Source organism: Castanea sativa, chromosome 4, assembly GCF_040712315.1.
Source record: "Castanea sativa cultivar Marrone di Chiusa Pesio chromosome 4, ASM4071231v1".
NCBI lineage: Eukaryota > Viridiplantae > Streptophyta > Magnoliopsida > Fagales > Fagaceae > Castanea > Castanea sativa.
The window spans coordinates 42,403,622-42,417,516 of NC_134016.1; the positions used below are offsets into that span (position 1 = coordinate 42,403,622).

At 40.5% G+C, this 13,895-nt stretch overlaps 3 protein-coding genes across 3 annotated transcripts; all 3 read right to left on the reverse strand.

The window, feature by feature from the left end:
• Positions 1-518: 518 nt before the first annotated feature.
• On the reverse strand, positions 519-995 carry LOC142632938 (uncharacterized). Its single transcript, XM_075807249.1, has one exon. The coding sequence runs from the start codon at positions 993-995 to the stop codon at positions 519-521; it is 477 nt and encodes a 158-aa protein (XP_075663364.1).
• A 1,857-nt stretch (positions 996-2,852) lies between these two features.
• On the reverse strand, positions 2,853-4,343 carry LOC142632939 (uncharacterized). The gene is made up of 2 exons (XM_075807250.1): positions 3,462-4,343; positions 2,853-3,260 (listed from the first exon to the last, which is right to left on the reverse strand). Exons 1-2 carry the CDS (start codon positions 4,341-4,343, stop codon positions 2,853-2,855), a joined length of 1,290 nt encoding a protein of 429 aa, XP_075663365.1.
• A 2,457-nt stretch (positions 4,344-6,800) lies between these two features.
• Positions 6,801-11,536, reverse strand: LOC142631775 (serine/threonine-protein kinase ATM). The gene is made up of 2 exons (XM_075806088.1): positions 11,303-11,536; positions 6,801-11,096 (listed from the first exon to the last, which is right to left on the reverse strand). The coding sequence occupies exon 2, from the start codon at positions 11,020-11,022 to the stop codon at positions 7,027-7,029; it is 3,996 nt and encodes a 1,331-aa protein (XP_075662203.1). The 5' UTR covers positions 11,023-11,096; positions 11,303-11,536; the 3' UTR covers positions 6,801-7,026.
• Positions 11,537-13,895: the final 2,359 nt, after the last annotated feature.

Genomic DNA, 13,895 nt, shown 5'->3' on the forward strand with positions numbered 1-13,895 from the left:
TGGATTCGTGCTTCGGTGATGGATGTCGTTGCCTCGGCTTCGACCCACTTTGTAAAGTAATCAATTGCGACGAGTAGGAATCTTACCTGTCCTTTTCCCGGGGGTAGCGGTCCGACGATGTCAATTCCCCATTGTGCAAATGGCCACGGGGATGATATGGTCGTCAACTTCTTCGCCGGGAGTCGTTGGATGTTCCCAAATCTCTGACACTTGTCACAATTTTTGACGAGTTGTGCTGCGTCCGTTTGGACGGTTGGCCAGAAATAACCTGTTCGGATGACTTTGCTCGCCAGGGACCTGGGGCCAGCGTGGTTCCCGCACACGCCTTCGTGTATTTCTTCTAAGATGTACCTGGCTTCGTCCTCGTCGACACATTTCAAGTATGGTAGGGAATAACCTCTTTTGTATAGTTGGTCATTCAAAATGGTGAATCTGGTTGCTCTTTACTTGATTTTCCTGGCGTCTTTGGGGTCCTGGGGGAGGTGCCCGTCTTGGAGGAAGGATATGATTGGCACCATCTAGCTGCTTATTCTCTGGACTGCGAATATCGAGATTTCTTCGATGCTAGGGCGTTCTTGTATTTCCATGGTCAGCTCCGTGCATGCTGGTTCATCTTCTGACGAGGCTATCTTTGCAATCTCGTCTGCTTCCATATTCTGGCCTCTTGGGATCTGCATGAACTCCAGTTTGTCAAATTCCCGGGCCAAATGCTTTGCTATCCTGACGTATTTCTGCATTCTTTTCTCCTTTGCTTCGTACTCCTCCTTGATCTGTGCTACTACTAGCTTCGAGTCACTTTGGACGACCAGGTTTTTTGCTCCGATTGCCTTCCCTAGTCTCAGCCCTGTCAATATTCCTTCGTACTCGGCTTCGTTATTGGTGGCTGGGAACTTAAGTCGAACCCCATACCTGAGTTTTTCTCCGTCGGGAGTTATTATAACGATCCCTACTCCTCCCCTTTGGGTCACATGATCCGTCGCCTCCGGATCGTCCATCGTTCGCGCATCTTCGCAACATTGTCACCGTCGTTAAAGGTGAACTCGGCAATGAAATCCACTAACGCTTGGGCTTTGATGGCAGTTCCGAAGGTACTCGATATCAAATCTAAGTTCCACCGCCCATTAAACCATTCTCCCGATCGCCTTCAGCTTGTTCATGGACTTCCCGATCGGTTGGTCCGTCATTACCAATATCATGTGCTTCGAAGTATGGTCGCAGCTTTCGTGAAGCTACTATCAAAGCGAATGCAATTTTTTCAATCCCGGGGTACTTGGCTTCGCCCCTGCAGGGCTTGGGCCGATGTAATAAATCGGCAACTGTTTCTTGTCTTCTTCCGATCGTGGTCGCGCCGAGACGGCCGGGCTGGCCGACGCCAGATATAGGTAGAGGCTTTCCCCTTCCTTTGACGGACTTAGTAGGGGTGGATTGCTCAGGTAGCGTTTGAGCTCTTGAAACGTGGCTTCACATTCGTCAATCCAGGCGAAAGCTTGCTTCAACGTCTTAAAAAAGGGGAGGCATTTGTCCGTTGCTTTGGAGACGAACCTATTCAATGCAGCGATCCGTCCTGTGAGCTTCTGGACATCTTTGACGGATTTCGGTGACGTCATGTCTAGTATTGCTTGCACCTTCTCCGGATTGGCCTCTATCCCTCTTTGGGACACCATGAATCCCAAGAATTTCCCTGATGCTACCCCGAAAACACACTTGCTGGGATTCAACTTCATCTGATATCTCCTGAGGGTGTTGAATGTTTCTTCCAAGTCGTCTAGGTGTGCTAGTTCTTTTTTGCTCTTAACGAGCATGTCGTCCACATATACCTCCATGTTTCTGCCGATTTGCTTGCCGAACATTTTGTTTACTAACCTTTGGTACGTTGCCCCCGCGTTCTTCAGTCCAAAAGGCATTACCTTATAGCAGTAGAGCCCCTGGCTCGTGATGAAGGCGGTTTTTTCTTGATCTTCCTCAGCCATCTTTATTTGGTTGTATCCTAAAAAGGCGTCCATGAACGTCAGGATTTTATGCCCAGCCATGGAATCCACCAGCTGGTCTATCCTAGGCAAGGGGAAACTATCCTTTGGGCATGCTTTGTTTAGGTCCGTGAAATCTACACACATTCTCCATTTTCCGTTTGCTTTCTTTACTAGCACGACGTTGGCAACCCACTCGGGATAATACACTTCCCTGATGAAGTCTGCCTGCAACAACTTGTTAACTTCGTCGTTGATCGCCTGGCTTCGTTCGGGGGCAAAGACTCGGTGCCTCTATTGGATGGGTTTCTTCTCGGGATCTACGTTTAATTTGTGCTGAATCACTTGTCGCGATATGCCGGGCATATCCTCATGACTCCATGCGAAGACGTCCTGGTTTTTCCTGAGGAATTGAATGAGCTTCGTTCTCATTTCGGGGCTTAGTGTTGTTCCTATCCTCGTCATCTTCGCGGTTTCCCCCTCCACGAGCTCGACTGCTTCCAAAGCCTCTGCTTTGTCTTCTTTCTCCTTTTCTATCGTCCATGTGTGACTCTCCTTTGTGGCCACTACATCCTGGTAGCATTCCCTAGCCAGGACTTGATCTCCTTTAACTTCGCCAACATCGTCCTCAGTTGGGAATTTCACCTTTAAGCAATATGTGGACGTGACCGCCTTTCATCTGTTGAGCGTAGGTCTACCAATGATTACATTGTACGCCAACGGGCAGTCTACTACCAGAAAGTCCAGCCGACGTGTTTCGTGCTTTGGGTATGTTCCTATCGTGACTTTTAATGTTACTATGCCCCCGAGGTATACTTTGTCCCCACCGAAGCTAACGAGAGGAGAGTCGAAGGGGCGCAGCCTCTTGGGATCAAGTTTCACTCGCTAGAAGGTCGGCGGTGTACACAATGTCCAGGAACTGCCATTATCTATAAGTATCCTCTTGGTGTTAAATCCCTCGATCGTGAGTGTTATAACTAGGGGGTCATTGTTTGGCTGCCTTACTCCTCGTGCATCTTCTTCGTTGAAAGATATGTCATGGTCTGTTCGTCTCTGCTTGAATGAGGGCTGCATATGGACGCTATTCACTTGCCTCTGGCATGCTTTCTTGAGGGACTTGCACGACCCTCCCGTTGGTGGCCCTTCTGCAATCATGTGTATTTCTCCAATCACGTCTTGTGGTAGTTGAGAAGTGCTGGCCCCATTCTTTACCGAAGGCTCGCGCTGGCCCTTGCCTTCGTCTTTGAACCTGCTGGGTTCTCGCTTCTTGACATACTTCTGCAATTTTCCTTTCTGTATCAACTCTTCTATTTGTCCTTTCAGGTCTCGGCAATCCTCCGTGTAATGGTCGTGATCCTTGTGGAATCGGCAGTATTTGTTCTTGTCCCACACGTTAGGGGATGAATGTAAAGGCTTTGGCCACTGAAGGTAGTGTTGATCCTGGATCTGTGTCAAAATTTTGTCAATTGGCATAATCAGAGGGGTAAATTTTACCGTTCGTGGCGTCTTCTCTTCCTTTCGTTTGTCTACTTCACTTCCCCGACGGTTTGGACGCTCCCTCTTTTGCCCCCTACGTTCGTCTTCGTGCCTTCCCTCCTTTTTTGATCTGCCCTCGTCAATAATGGCTGCCAGTGCGTCCTCAGCATTCATGTATTTTTGCGCTTTCAGGAGCATCTCTGCCATCGTCCGGGGCGAATTTTTTGCCAGCGAGACAACGAATTCCCGAAACCTAAGCCCGGCCTTAAATGTCGTCAGCTGTACTTTGTCGTCTGCATCGTCCACTTCTAAGGTTTCTCGAGTGAAGCGCTTCACGTACGAGCGCAAGGTCTCCTTCTCACCTTGCTTAATCGTGAGCAGGTGATCCGCGGGTCTCTTGGGACGTTGCCCTCCGACAAAATGGCGCAGAAAGGCGCTACTCAACTGTTCGAAGCTGTCAATAGATGAGGTGGGCAGCCTCGTGAGCCATTCCCTACCAGCCCCCTTTAGCGTGGTAGGGAAGGAACGACACATTATCTCGTCAGGGGGCTGTTGAAGACCCAATGTTGTCTTGAAGGTATTAAGGTGGTCTTGGGGGTCCTTGAGTCCGTCAAAGGGTTCGAGTTGAGGTAGCCGAAACTTTGGTGGTACTGGCCGTTCTAAAACTGCCATGGTAAAGGGTGAATTTGTTGCCCTGACCATCTTATCTAAGCTCCGGTCTGTCTTCTCCTTGATGGCATTTTTCAGCTCGTTCATCTCCTTTCTCATCTCCTGGAGGAGATCAGAATGCTGTTCCTCCGGAGTGATGGTCCTTCGTCGGTCAGTTCTCCCGTGGCTATCTCCTTCGTCTTCTTGGACCGCTCTCGATCGGCTCTCTTCCTGCTGAAGCTTTTGCCTCATTTCTTCATTCTATCTGGTGAGCTCTTCCACAGTGGCCACAAGAGCTTGAACTTGCTGAGCCAAAGCTGCTGGATCTTGGTTGGACTCCATCTGGATATTGAAGTTGGTAGGAACTGCGCTTTCAGATCGTAGTACGAGAACGTCATTTCCCACAGACGGCGCCAAACTGATGAAGCAGACTATCGTCAGTCGAGGAGGGTTCGTCCAGATGAATACCAGTCGGTGGTAGTCCGTCCAGGTGATGACTGTATCACTCCTGCGAATAAGACAGAAGTTTCTTTACTCGGTCACCAGTGTGGTGCCTACCGCAACACCTCCGATGCCAAAGTTAGCACAAAAAGAAAATAGAATTTTTATAAAGGAATTGCCTTGTTTTTCATACAATTGTATATATCTTTTATGTGGGTGGTGCCTCTCCTTTATATACCTTTTTTTTGGTGTCTAGCCGTTGTGGTATTAATTCCTGGCTTAATGGTGCTCCTGGCCGAGTAATGGTTCTTTAATATGTTTCCAACAGTCTACCCAGCTGGCGTCGTAACCGCTCGAGGTATTACTGCCGGCATTGAATCATTTTGGTGCCTTCATCAGTGACGTGGCAATATTTTTCTCGTCATGGGGGTATAGGTCGTCTGTAGAATTATATCCGTCTGTGAGCCATTCTCGTCATTCCCATCAATATTATTTACAAAAATTCTTAAATTTACAATTCGAAGCTCATTAGCCTAATGATATCACAAAAGAATGAAAGAAAGATATGACTTCAAAGACTAAATATCAATCTCAAATGCATTATTTGTAGTATATAAAATGTGAAAGAAAGTTAATTAACAATATGATCTATGCTGGATCTCACCTGAATCGCCCCATCTATCCTCTTGACTTTGTAACATAGATGATTAAATATAAGGTTGAGTAGAAACAGGCTCACAAATTAGCGTTTTGAATGATAAGAATAACATCAAGGTTGACAATTGAATGCAACAATAAATGGATGGGTGCAAAACCAAAGAGACAAAGATGAGTCACAACCGCAGTTAAGGGAGATTGTCAGATAGATCATAATCAAGATTAAAGAAAGAGAAAATTGAGAAAAGTGAAGAGTAACATATATGAGAGTTTGAGAATGTGAAACAAATCAAATCATGACCATTTGAGAAAATGAGATTCTATTTTTTCTTCCTAAATAAAAAAGGAGTCCACCTTTTTAATCCGTCAAACAATCCAAGCCAACCCATTGTTTTTAACAGACCAATTTTGGGTTGATCTTATTTTCATTTGGCTTTAAAGCCAAATAAATCCTTACCCATACTTGTTTTTATCTGTGGGGTTTGGCAAGTTAACAAGTCTAGGTTCAATTATGCTTCCTATCCATGTTCGGATGCTGCAAAGGATTGATAGAGCAAGAGTAACATAAATGACATCAATAAGTAGGATCATCCATTCACATCACATTGGGAATTGACTCATCAAATTAACCACCTTTAGCAGGAAATGAAGATCCCTACCCCTCAAACACTATTTCTAGGAAGATAGAATATATGAATTAATAATGTACATGTCCAATGCTGAGAATTAGTAAGTTTTTTTTAGAACAGAAAAAAAATTCATTCAGATACATCATCAATTAAGTGGGACTGAAGGAAAGAAGGGACTTTCTCCATCCAGTAATGACATTCAGTAAAATTAATAATGTATATGTCCAATGCTGAAGTTGATTCTTCATTGATAGGACACAACTTTTTTAGCAAGATAGAACATATGTATGGATAATGTATATGTCCAATGCTGAAGTTGATTCTTCACTGATAGGACACCACCTTTTTAGCAAGATAGAATATATGTATTGATAATGTATATGTCCAATCCTGAAGTTGATTCTTCATTGATAGGTAATCTAAGGTGACATATATCTTCCCCATCCCACTCATCGGTTATTTTGCATCATTTCATGAGTAGCCTTTTATAGTTTTATTGACATAAAGAATCTAAGATTGCATTTAAACCCCAAAAGTATGCACAATGAAATCTCAAGAAGTACCTAGCATTTACTGAAAAATGCAAGACAAATGTAAATCGGTTAGAACAGAAACATTTTTCATATCCCAAATTGGAAAAACCAAAGTGGATTCAAATCAACCAATTTCTCCTCTAAAGCAGTCTAAAGTTCAGATATTTGGGCACAAGGCCTCCCCTCTGTTTAACTCAAACTAATTCAGCCAGTAAAACAATTTCTCATAGTGGTAGAAAATGGCTTGGCAAAGTTTGTAACCAGCTGGTTCAACAAGGTTTGCTGGCTCTAGGTTTGTTCTTTCAGCCAGGAACTTGGAATTAGCAATGAGTTATCAAGCATGTGAGCCCAATATTATATGACTAACACATGGCTTAATTTCAAGAAACATATACACATGGATCCCCAACAACAGAAAGCTAAAATTATACGAGAAAGAAACGAGAAAATGAGTAAAAATGCATGTAGCTCCCCAGATATGAGCCATTACTTGTACCCCTTCAATTGCAATAAATCAATAGGTTCACAATTCTAACATCCACATCCAGAGACATGGAGAGAGTACGGTAGCAAATGTCAATTTACGAATCAAAAGGATCCCAACCAGTCTACCAATAGCTTTGCTACACTAATAGGCAAATCTAAGATGAAGTACTTCAAATCCTACATTTCCTATTAAGTTGAGGAAGAACCAGCCATGGAGGTCACCTTCTGTAGAAGGCCTTTAATTTCGCTCTCCAATTTAGCTCTCATCTCTGGAGAAAGATTATCTCCTGACTTCTCAAGCATTGATGTCATCATCTGAAGATTTTGCCTTATAAAGTCAAGTGGAGGCGCCTCACCAGGGTTAGCCACTGACCCAGACGCCTTTCCAGGAGTCATAAGTCCTTCCTTTGTTGGAGAGCCAAGAGTTGTGAGTAAAGGCCCTTCTGGTTCAAAAACTCTGGAGCTAGCTGACAGATTATGGAGCCGATAATTGACAAGGGCTGCACCAAAAGGGTTATTCATCTCTAAACTCCGAGAAGCTTCCTCAGCATCAGCACTTTTCAGAAAAACCACCTGGGCACTACCAGAATCTTTCAACAACTGTGTTCCTGATTCCTTTAAGGGCCCAAACCTGCAAAATGTAGCGAGAAAGTCTTCTTTTGAAGGCACAGGAACTCCTGGGGCAAATGTCAACAGAAGAGCAGTCCCCGGAGCTTCTTTGTTAGTATTAGGTCTCCGGACAGTCAATTTACTTCTTGGATGCTCTGAACTAGCCTTTTCTTTTCTCTGTCTCTTCTTCCGCTCTGGTTTGATTTGAGATAAATGCCCGTTAGTCTCTGGAATTTCCTTTCCAAACGAGATATATTCACCACTTATTCCATTTAAATCTGGTATGCCCACAGTGAGTTTATTCTCAGCTGGTGCTTTATCCTTCCTCTTTCTCCCTCTCTTCCTTGGTTTACCTTCAGCTGAGAGGAGACCGATCTCTTGTGGATCTTTAACCAAGAAGCCAGGGCTAGCATTACTTCCCCCAAAATTCAGTACGCCAGAAGAGCTCATAAATAATGAAGTCGCTTCTTCCTTCCCTTCCCTGTCATTTTTCTGAGTAATACCTTCAAAAGAATGTGGGCTCACTACCCCCAGATCAATGACCAATGAACCAGTCGCAGTAATGTCTCCATTCAGATGTTGTACACCAGAATTAGTTTGAATCCCTGAGTGCCCTGAAGCAGCTTCTTTCCTCTTTCTCTTTTTCTTCTCAGGTTTACTTGCAGAACCAACATGGCCCATAGCCGGTTGATCTTCAACAAATGGTAAGTGTGTGGCAATGTTCCCATTCAAATCAGGTATGCCAGTCACTTGTTCTGTTGGCAGACCCATCGGACTTGCTCCATTATTTAGCTGTGTTTGCTTAGGTTTCCCATTTGACATGAGATGGTAATCCTTCATAAATGAGCTACTTGTAGCAATATTTATATTCACATCTGATAGGCCTGAAAGCGGTTTAGTCTTCAATCGCCCAGAGGTTGCCTTTCCTTTTTTCTTTCCAATCTTCCCCTCAGGTTTAGGGTTGGATGAAGGCAGACTTATCTCTATAGAATCTTTCCCTGTATGTGATTCAGGGCTTTTGTTAACATCCAGTACACCAGAGACATTGTTATCAATTACATTTGGTATGCTAGAGGTAAGTTCAGCCACTGAACGCTGTAAGGTTTCCCTCTTCTTCCTTTTCTTTGAACCAGATTTAGTCCCAGGGGAAGGGTGCTGATTCTCCTGTAGATTATTTTTGAACAAGTTGGGCTCGGCAGCTATAGTCTCATTTTGACCAGCCATATTTTTGCAGGACAACTCATAAATAGATTCATCATGATACACCGAAATTCTATATCTAGAAAAGAACCACTCAATTAAATCAAAATTTTCTTTCTCAATTGGATATAGGCAATTCACAGCTGTAAAACGGAGTTCAGAGAGCAATTGAGCTGAAGATTCATTTATTAACTCAGAATTACCATTCTTATTACTCCCACTAATGACTTTCTTGTACCACTTACTCCAGAACCTCTTGCTGCTACATTTAACAATTGCAGGGGACTCAGTGATGTGATCAGAACTGATATTTGCATCCTCTTCTTCAGGAGCTATTGGAGCCTTAGAGTCTTCTGTTTCAGCTGGCAAGCCTTTTTGTTCCCAGTTTATGTATGGGTAAGATAAGTACCTGCTCTTCTTCCGTTCTCTTGACTCAAAGCCCGGTTCAGTTTTTCCCTTGCTCCCACCTTCAACTTCAGAATCCTTTGTCCTCTTTCTCTTCTTCATTTTTGATGCCTTGCCACTTGAGACAGTAACTTTATCAGCAGCATTACTTTTGCAGTTCTCTTCATTCTTCTCTTCCGACAAAACTTGATGCCTTGATACCTTGGATTGTTTTTGCGACCTAGTTAATGGCGTGCTTTGCAAGTTCTCTTCAGCTGGCTGTGTACTTTGGTCTTCAATCTGAATATCAGATTTTCTTTTAACCATTAACATTTCATCATCATTGTCTTCAACAACATTTGTTTCTCGGAGTTGATGCATTGGCAATTGTAAATGCCCCCTGGAACTGTAGAATGCTGATACACGATTTTGTGCAACAGCAAACTCAATCATTCCAGGCTTGCAAACTGCCAAGGCAAATTTTTTGAGTTGTGCTAGAAAGTTTGCAGGTTGGAACTGAGAGACTGAAAATTCATCAACTTCACCAGAAACAGGATCTGGTCCTGTAGCTCCTTCCTTGGCTTGAGGAGACTGAGCTGACAGCTGAATTTGTTTCAAAGCACAAGAACAAGTCATCTCCAACTTCACACGCCTACCAAACTCTTGTGCAGCCTTCTCCACAGCTCCAAGGAAGCTTCTAGACTTGTTCTCTCGCAACATAATTTCAAAGTGCTTGTGGAAAGGCTTCAATTGAGATGGACTGCACCAAGCAACATGGCTGCTCCTGATATATCCAATAAGTAAACAGTCCCTCTGGTCACCCTTTGCAGCATGCTCTGGGGCATCCAAAGGATTATAAATCTTTCCAGGCCACCATGTCTTACTTTTTGTTTTAACCCACACAACATCGCCCACAGAAAAATTATATTCCTGATTTTCAATTCCATTCTCCTCCTCATCTTCAGCTTCTTTTGACTTCTCTCCACTACCTGTCAATTCAAAACATTCTTCTTCATCAAGTCCATCAGGAGGACCACAGATATCCACAAAAAGCGATATACCGTCTCCCGAAACTTCAATCTTCTTAGCTGGATGAATTTCATCTAATCCTGACCCACTGTCTTCTTTCATCCCCTCCTCTTGCACAATCTTGTCAACTCCCACATCCTCACACCCATTACTCACCAAACCCTCCAAGTCCCCATCCAATTTTGATTCCACTCCCACAACCACATTATCCCTATCAACCTCACCATCTACCATATAACCCTTCTCAATACTAACACCATCCATGCCACCCTCCCCAATACTGGTCATTGATTCCACACCCACAACCACATTTTCACCTTCAACACCACCATCTCTTTCCTCAAATTCAACCTCTCCATTCACCAATTTCACTATGTCAATTTCAATACCACCAATACCACCCTCTTCAACACTGACCATTGATTCCACACCCACAAACACATTTTCACCTTCAACACCACCATCTCTTTCCTCAACTTCGACCACTCCTTTCACCACTCCCACATTGTCAACCCCAACACCATCCATGCCACCCTCTTCAATACTGACCATTGATTCCACACCCACAAACACATTTTCACCTTCAACACCACCATCTCTTTCCTCAACTTCAATTACTCCACTCACCACTTCCACATTGTCAACCCCAACACTATCCATGCCACCCTCTTCAATACTGACCATTGGTTCCACCCCCACAAACATATTTCCACCTTCAACACCACCATTTCTTTCCTCAACACCAACCACTCCATTCACCACTTCCACATTGTCAACCCCAACACCATTATCATTCACATCAACCCATTTGTCATTTCCTCCAGCAGAAATCTCCAGAATGGGCTCAAACCCATTATAGTTCCCACTTGAATCAAACAACCCAGCAAACCCAGAAGATTCTTCCAGGCTTTTATCACGTGGGTCATGGGCTTCTAGGGTTTCTGGGGTTTTGGGGCTCTCCATATACAGAGAATGTCCAAATTTCCAACTCTCCTTTTCCTTTTTTCCCAATATATTAACCTCACTACCACATCACACTGATCAAAAACAGAAAACAAACACAAAAATGAAATCTTTGTCACTACATAAGTACATAACTTTTACACTGTTCATAAAAAGATTCTAAATTCACAATCAAACACAACACACACAGGAAAAAAAGCAATTTTTTTTGGTAGCCAAAAAGAACATTTCATTAACAGGTGCAAATTACCCAAAAGAAAAAGAAGAAAAAATAAAGTACCTGAGGAACATAGAACTTGGCATTACATTAGTGGATGATCCAAGTAGCCCCAAGTTGAAGAACCAGTTTGATCCTAAAGAGAGAGAGAGAGAGAGAGAGAGAGAGACAGGTCTATGATGGATGAGTTTAAAGGAGAAGAAAAAAAAAAATCTTGTTTGCTTTGAGAAAACAGTGTTTTTAGACAAATTACTCTAGAGAGAGTGAGATAGGAAAAAAGATCCTCTTTTCATGTGGTACGAGGGCTGTCCGTATTTAAAGGAGTTATACTTAGGACTATCCTGGCCTTGTTGCCCAAACATGCAAGAGAGAGAAAGAGTAGATTTCAATAAAAAAAAATAGATTGTTGTGTTCTTTTCTCGCACGAGTGGTGAAACCGGTTCGTGATAAACTAGATTGAGAAATGATATGTCCACAACATTTTTACAATATTTTTACAACAAATCTTAAGTGGCAGGTTGTTATTGTTGGGGCAAAAAAGTAATCTTAGTGTTAAGTTCAAATTTGAACCAATAATAACTAACCACCTATGATTTGTTGTGAAAATGTTGTAAAAATGTTGTGGACGTAGCACCTCTCAGAAAAACTAGATTAGTTCTTTCTAGTTCTACTGAAAAAGTTTGAACATCACTTTCACATTACCCCATCATATCATACTTATTTATAATACAAAGTTTAGTTAAAAAGTTTGAATATCACTTCTACATGACCCCACCGTGTCATAGTTATTTATAGTACCAAACTTATGTACTTGCATCTCAAAAAGATAAGTGCAAATGTAATGTTATCTTATCTTCTTTTTCTTTTTCTTTTTTATTTATTTTTTATTTATTTTTTATTTTTTTTCTAACTTATTCCTTAGCAAAGTTGAGGAATCCTAGGATGCTATACTTGCCTGGAGCTAATTAAATGTGTTTCAATTGGTTCCTTTTTATCCTTATTCTACTTATTTATTTATGTACATTTTTTAATATTTAATTTTTTATATCGATGGAACTTTTATTCATTTCAGAAAAAATAAAAGACTATTTTTTAAAATAAAATAAACCATGGGATAGACACATCGGTGTCTATTATTTTGGTACGCTAAGCATAAACGAAACCTTACAAAAGTTATAGTAGTTAATATACCAAATTTGATGAAACAAACTCGGAGAACTTCTCTTTTCTTCATTTAAAAAAAAAAAAAAAAGATATTGTACCACAAGAGCACTGTACTAATTGTAGACTATTTTTTTATATTGTTTTCTCTTTGGTTCTTACATTTCCTTATGTGTAATTTTTTTGTTTAGATATTAAGTTTCACTGAAAAAAAATTCCTATTATATTAATATTTTTAAGGTGTAAAAGCTATATGAGAAAAATAAGGATAAAAAAATAATAAAGAAATAAAGTTTTAATTCAAGAGAAAAAAAGTGCAAAAAAATATTGTTTTGTTTCACAAGTTTTATGAGTTTAAACACTTTATGTAGTAACCTATTATTTTTCATAACAACGTGTATAAGTAATAATATTTGAAAATAATCATATAATAAATTTCATAAATTGATATTGTTTTCGAATTAAACACCTAACGTTTAGATGTATAAATGATTACTCATTACTATATGGTTTAAAACTATTATAGTTTAATTGTTTTATGAGTTTGTATTAAACCAATATAAGCTGTACTTGAGGTTTATCTAATTACTATAAATCATCATATGAGAATTATAAATGAATTTTTAATCATAAAAGAATTACAAAAGAAAATATAAAATTAAACATAAACAAAAAAAAATGAAATAGATATTGTCATCTTTTATGGGTTTTATGGCCTTAAAATACTGTTTACTATTCACAGGACTGGCATTTTAATTATTGTACAAATTGGTCTAAGTATTTATACATAAAATTCGTGTGCATTCTGCTCATCCATAATGGATTGAATTTGCTCTCCTAAAATAAAATCTTGATTCCGCCGTTAACAGTAGAGGATTAAATAAATAAAAATTAACAGTGGGCACTTATAGATTTTTTTAACAAAATTAAGAATTCAAATTTTAATGGAATTTGATTTTTGGATTTATTTCGTTACAAGGAGAATATTAACATCAATCACATTTATGACTTGTAAAAATAAAATAAAAATGTGTAACATGGAGAGCATAATGTGAGAGACTAACTAGATGACCATCACTAATGAGTCAACACTTCTATTTGAAGTCATTTTGCATAATGAGAGAGAGAGAGAGAGAGAGAGAAAGTCATTTTTGCATTTTATATATATATAAAAGTTTATTGAAGTCATTTGAGTAACATGATTACATGGGAAAGGACAAAATTTTCTCAATAGTCACTTTCAAAGTCATTTTTTTAGTAATATATGTACTTTTTGTTGGGATTATTATTTAGTAACATCAAGAAGGGACAATTTTATTTTATCTTTATTTTATTTTTTGAAAAAACAGAATAATTAGCAACGGATTTATTGTTTTGGTAAAGATTCCATTTTGTTTTTTTATTTTCCGATAAAGATTTCTTAATCCATTGATTTACTCCAATAAATATCCCTTATACAATTGAAGTCTAAAATGCCTAAAGTCAAATTGTTATG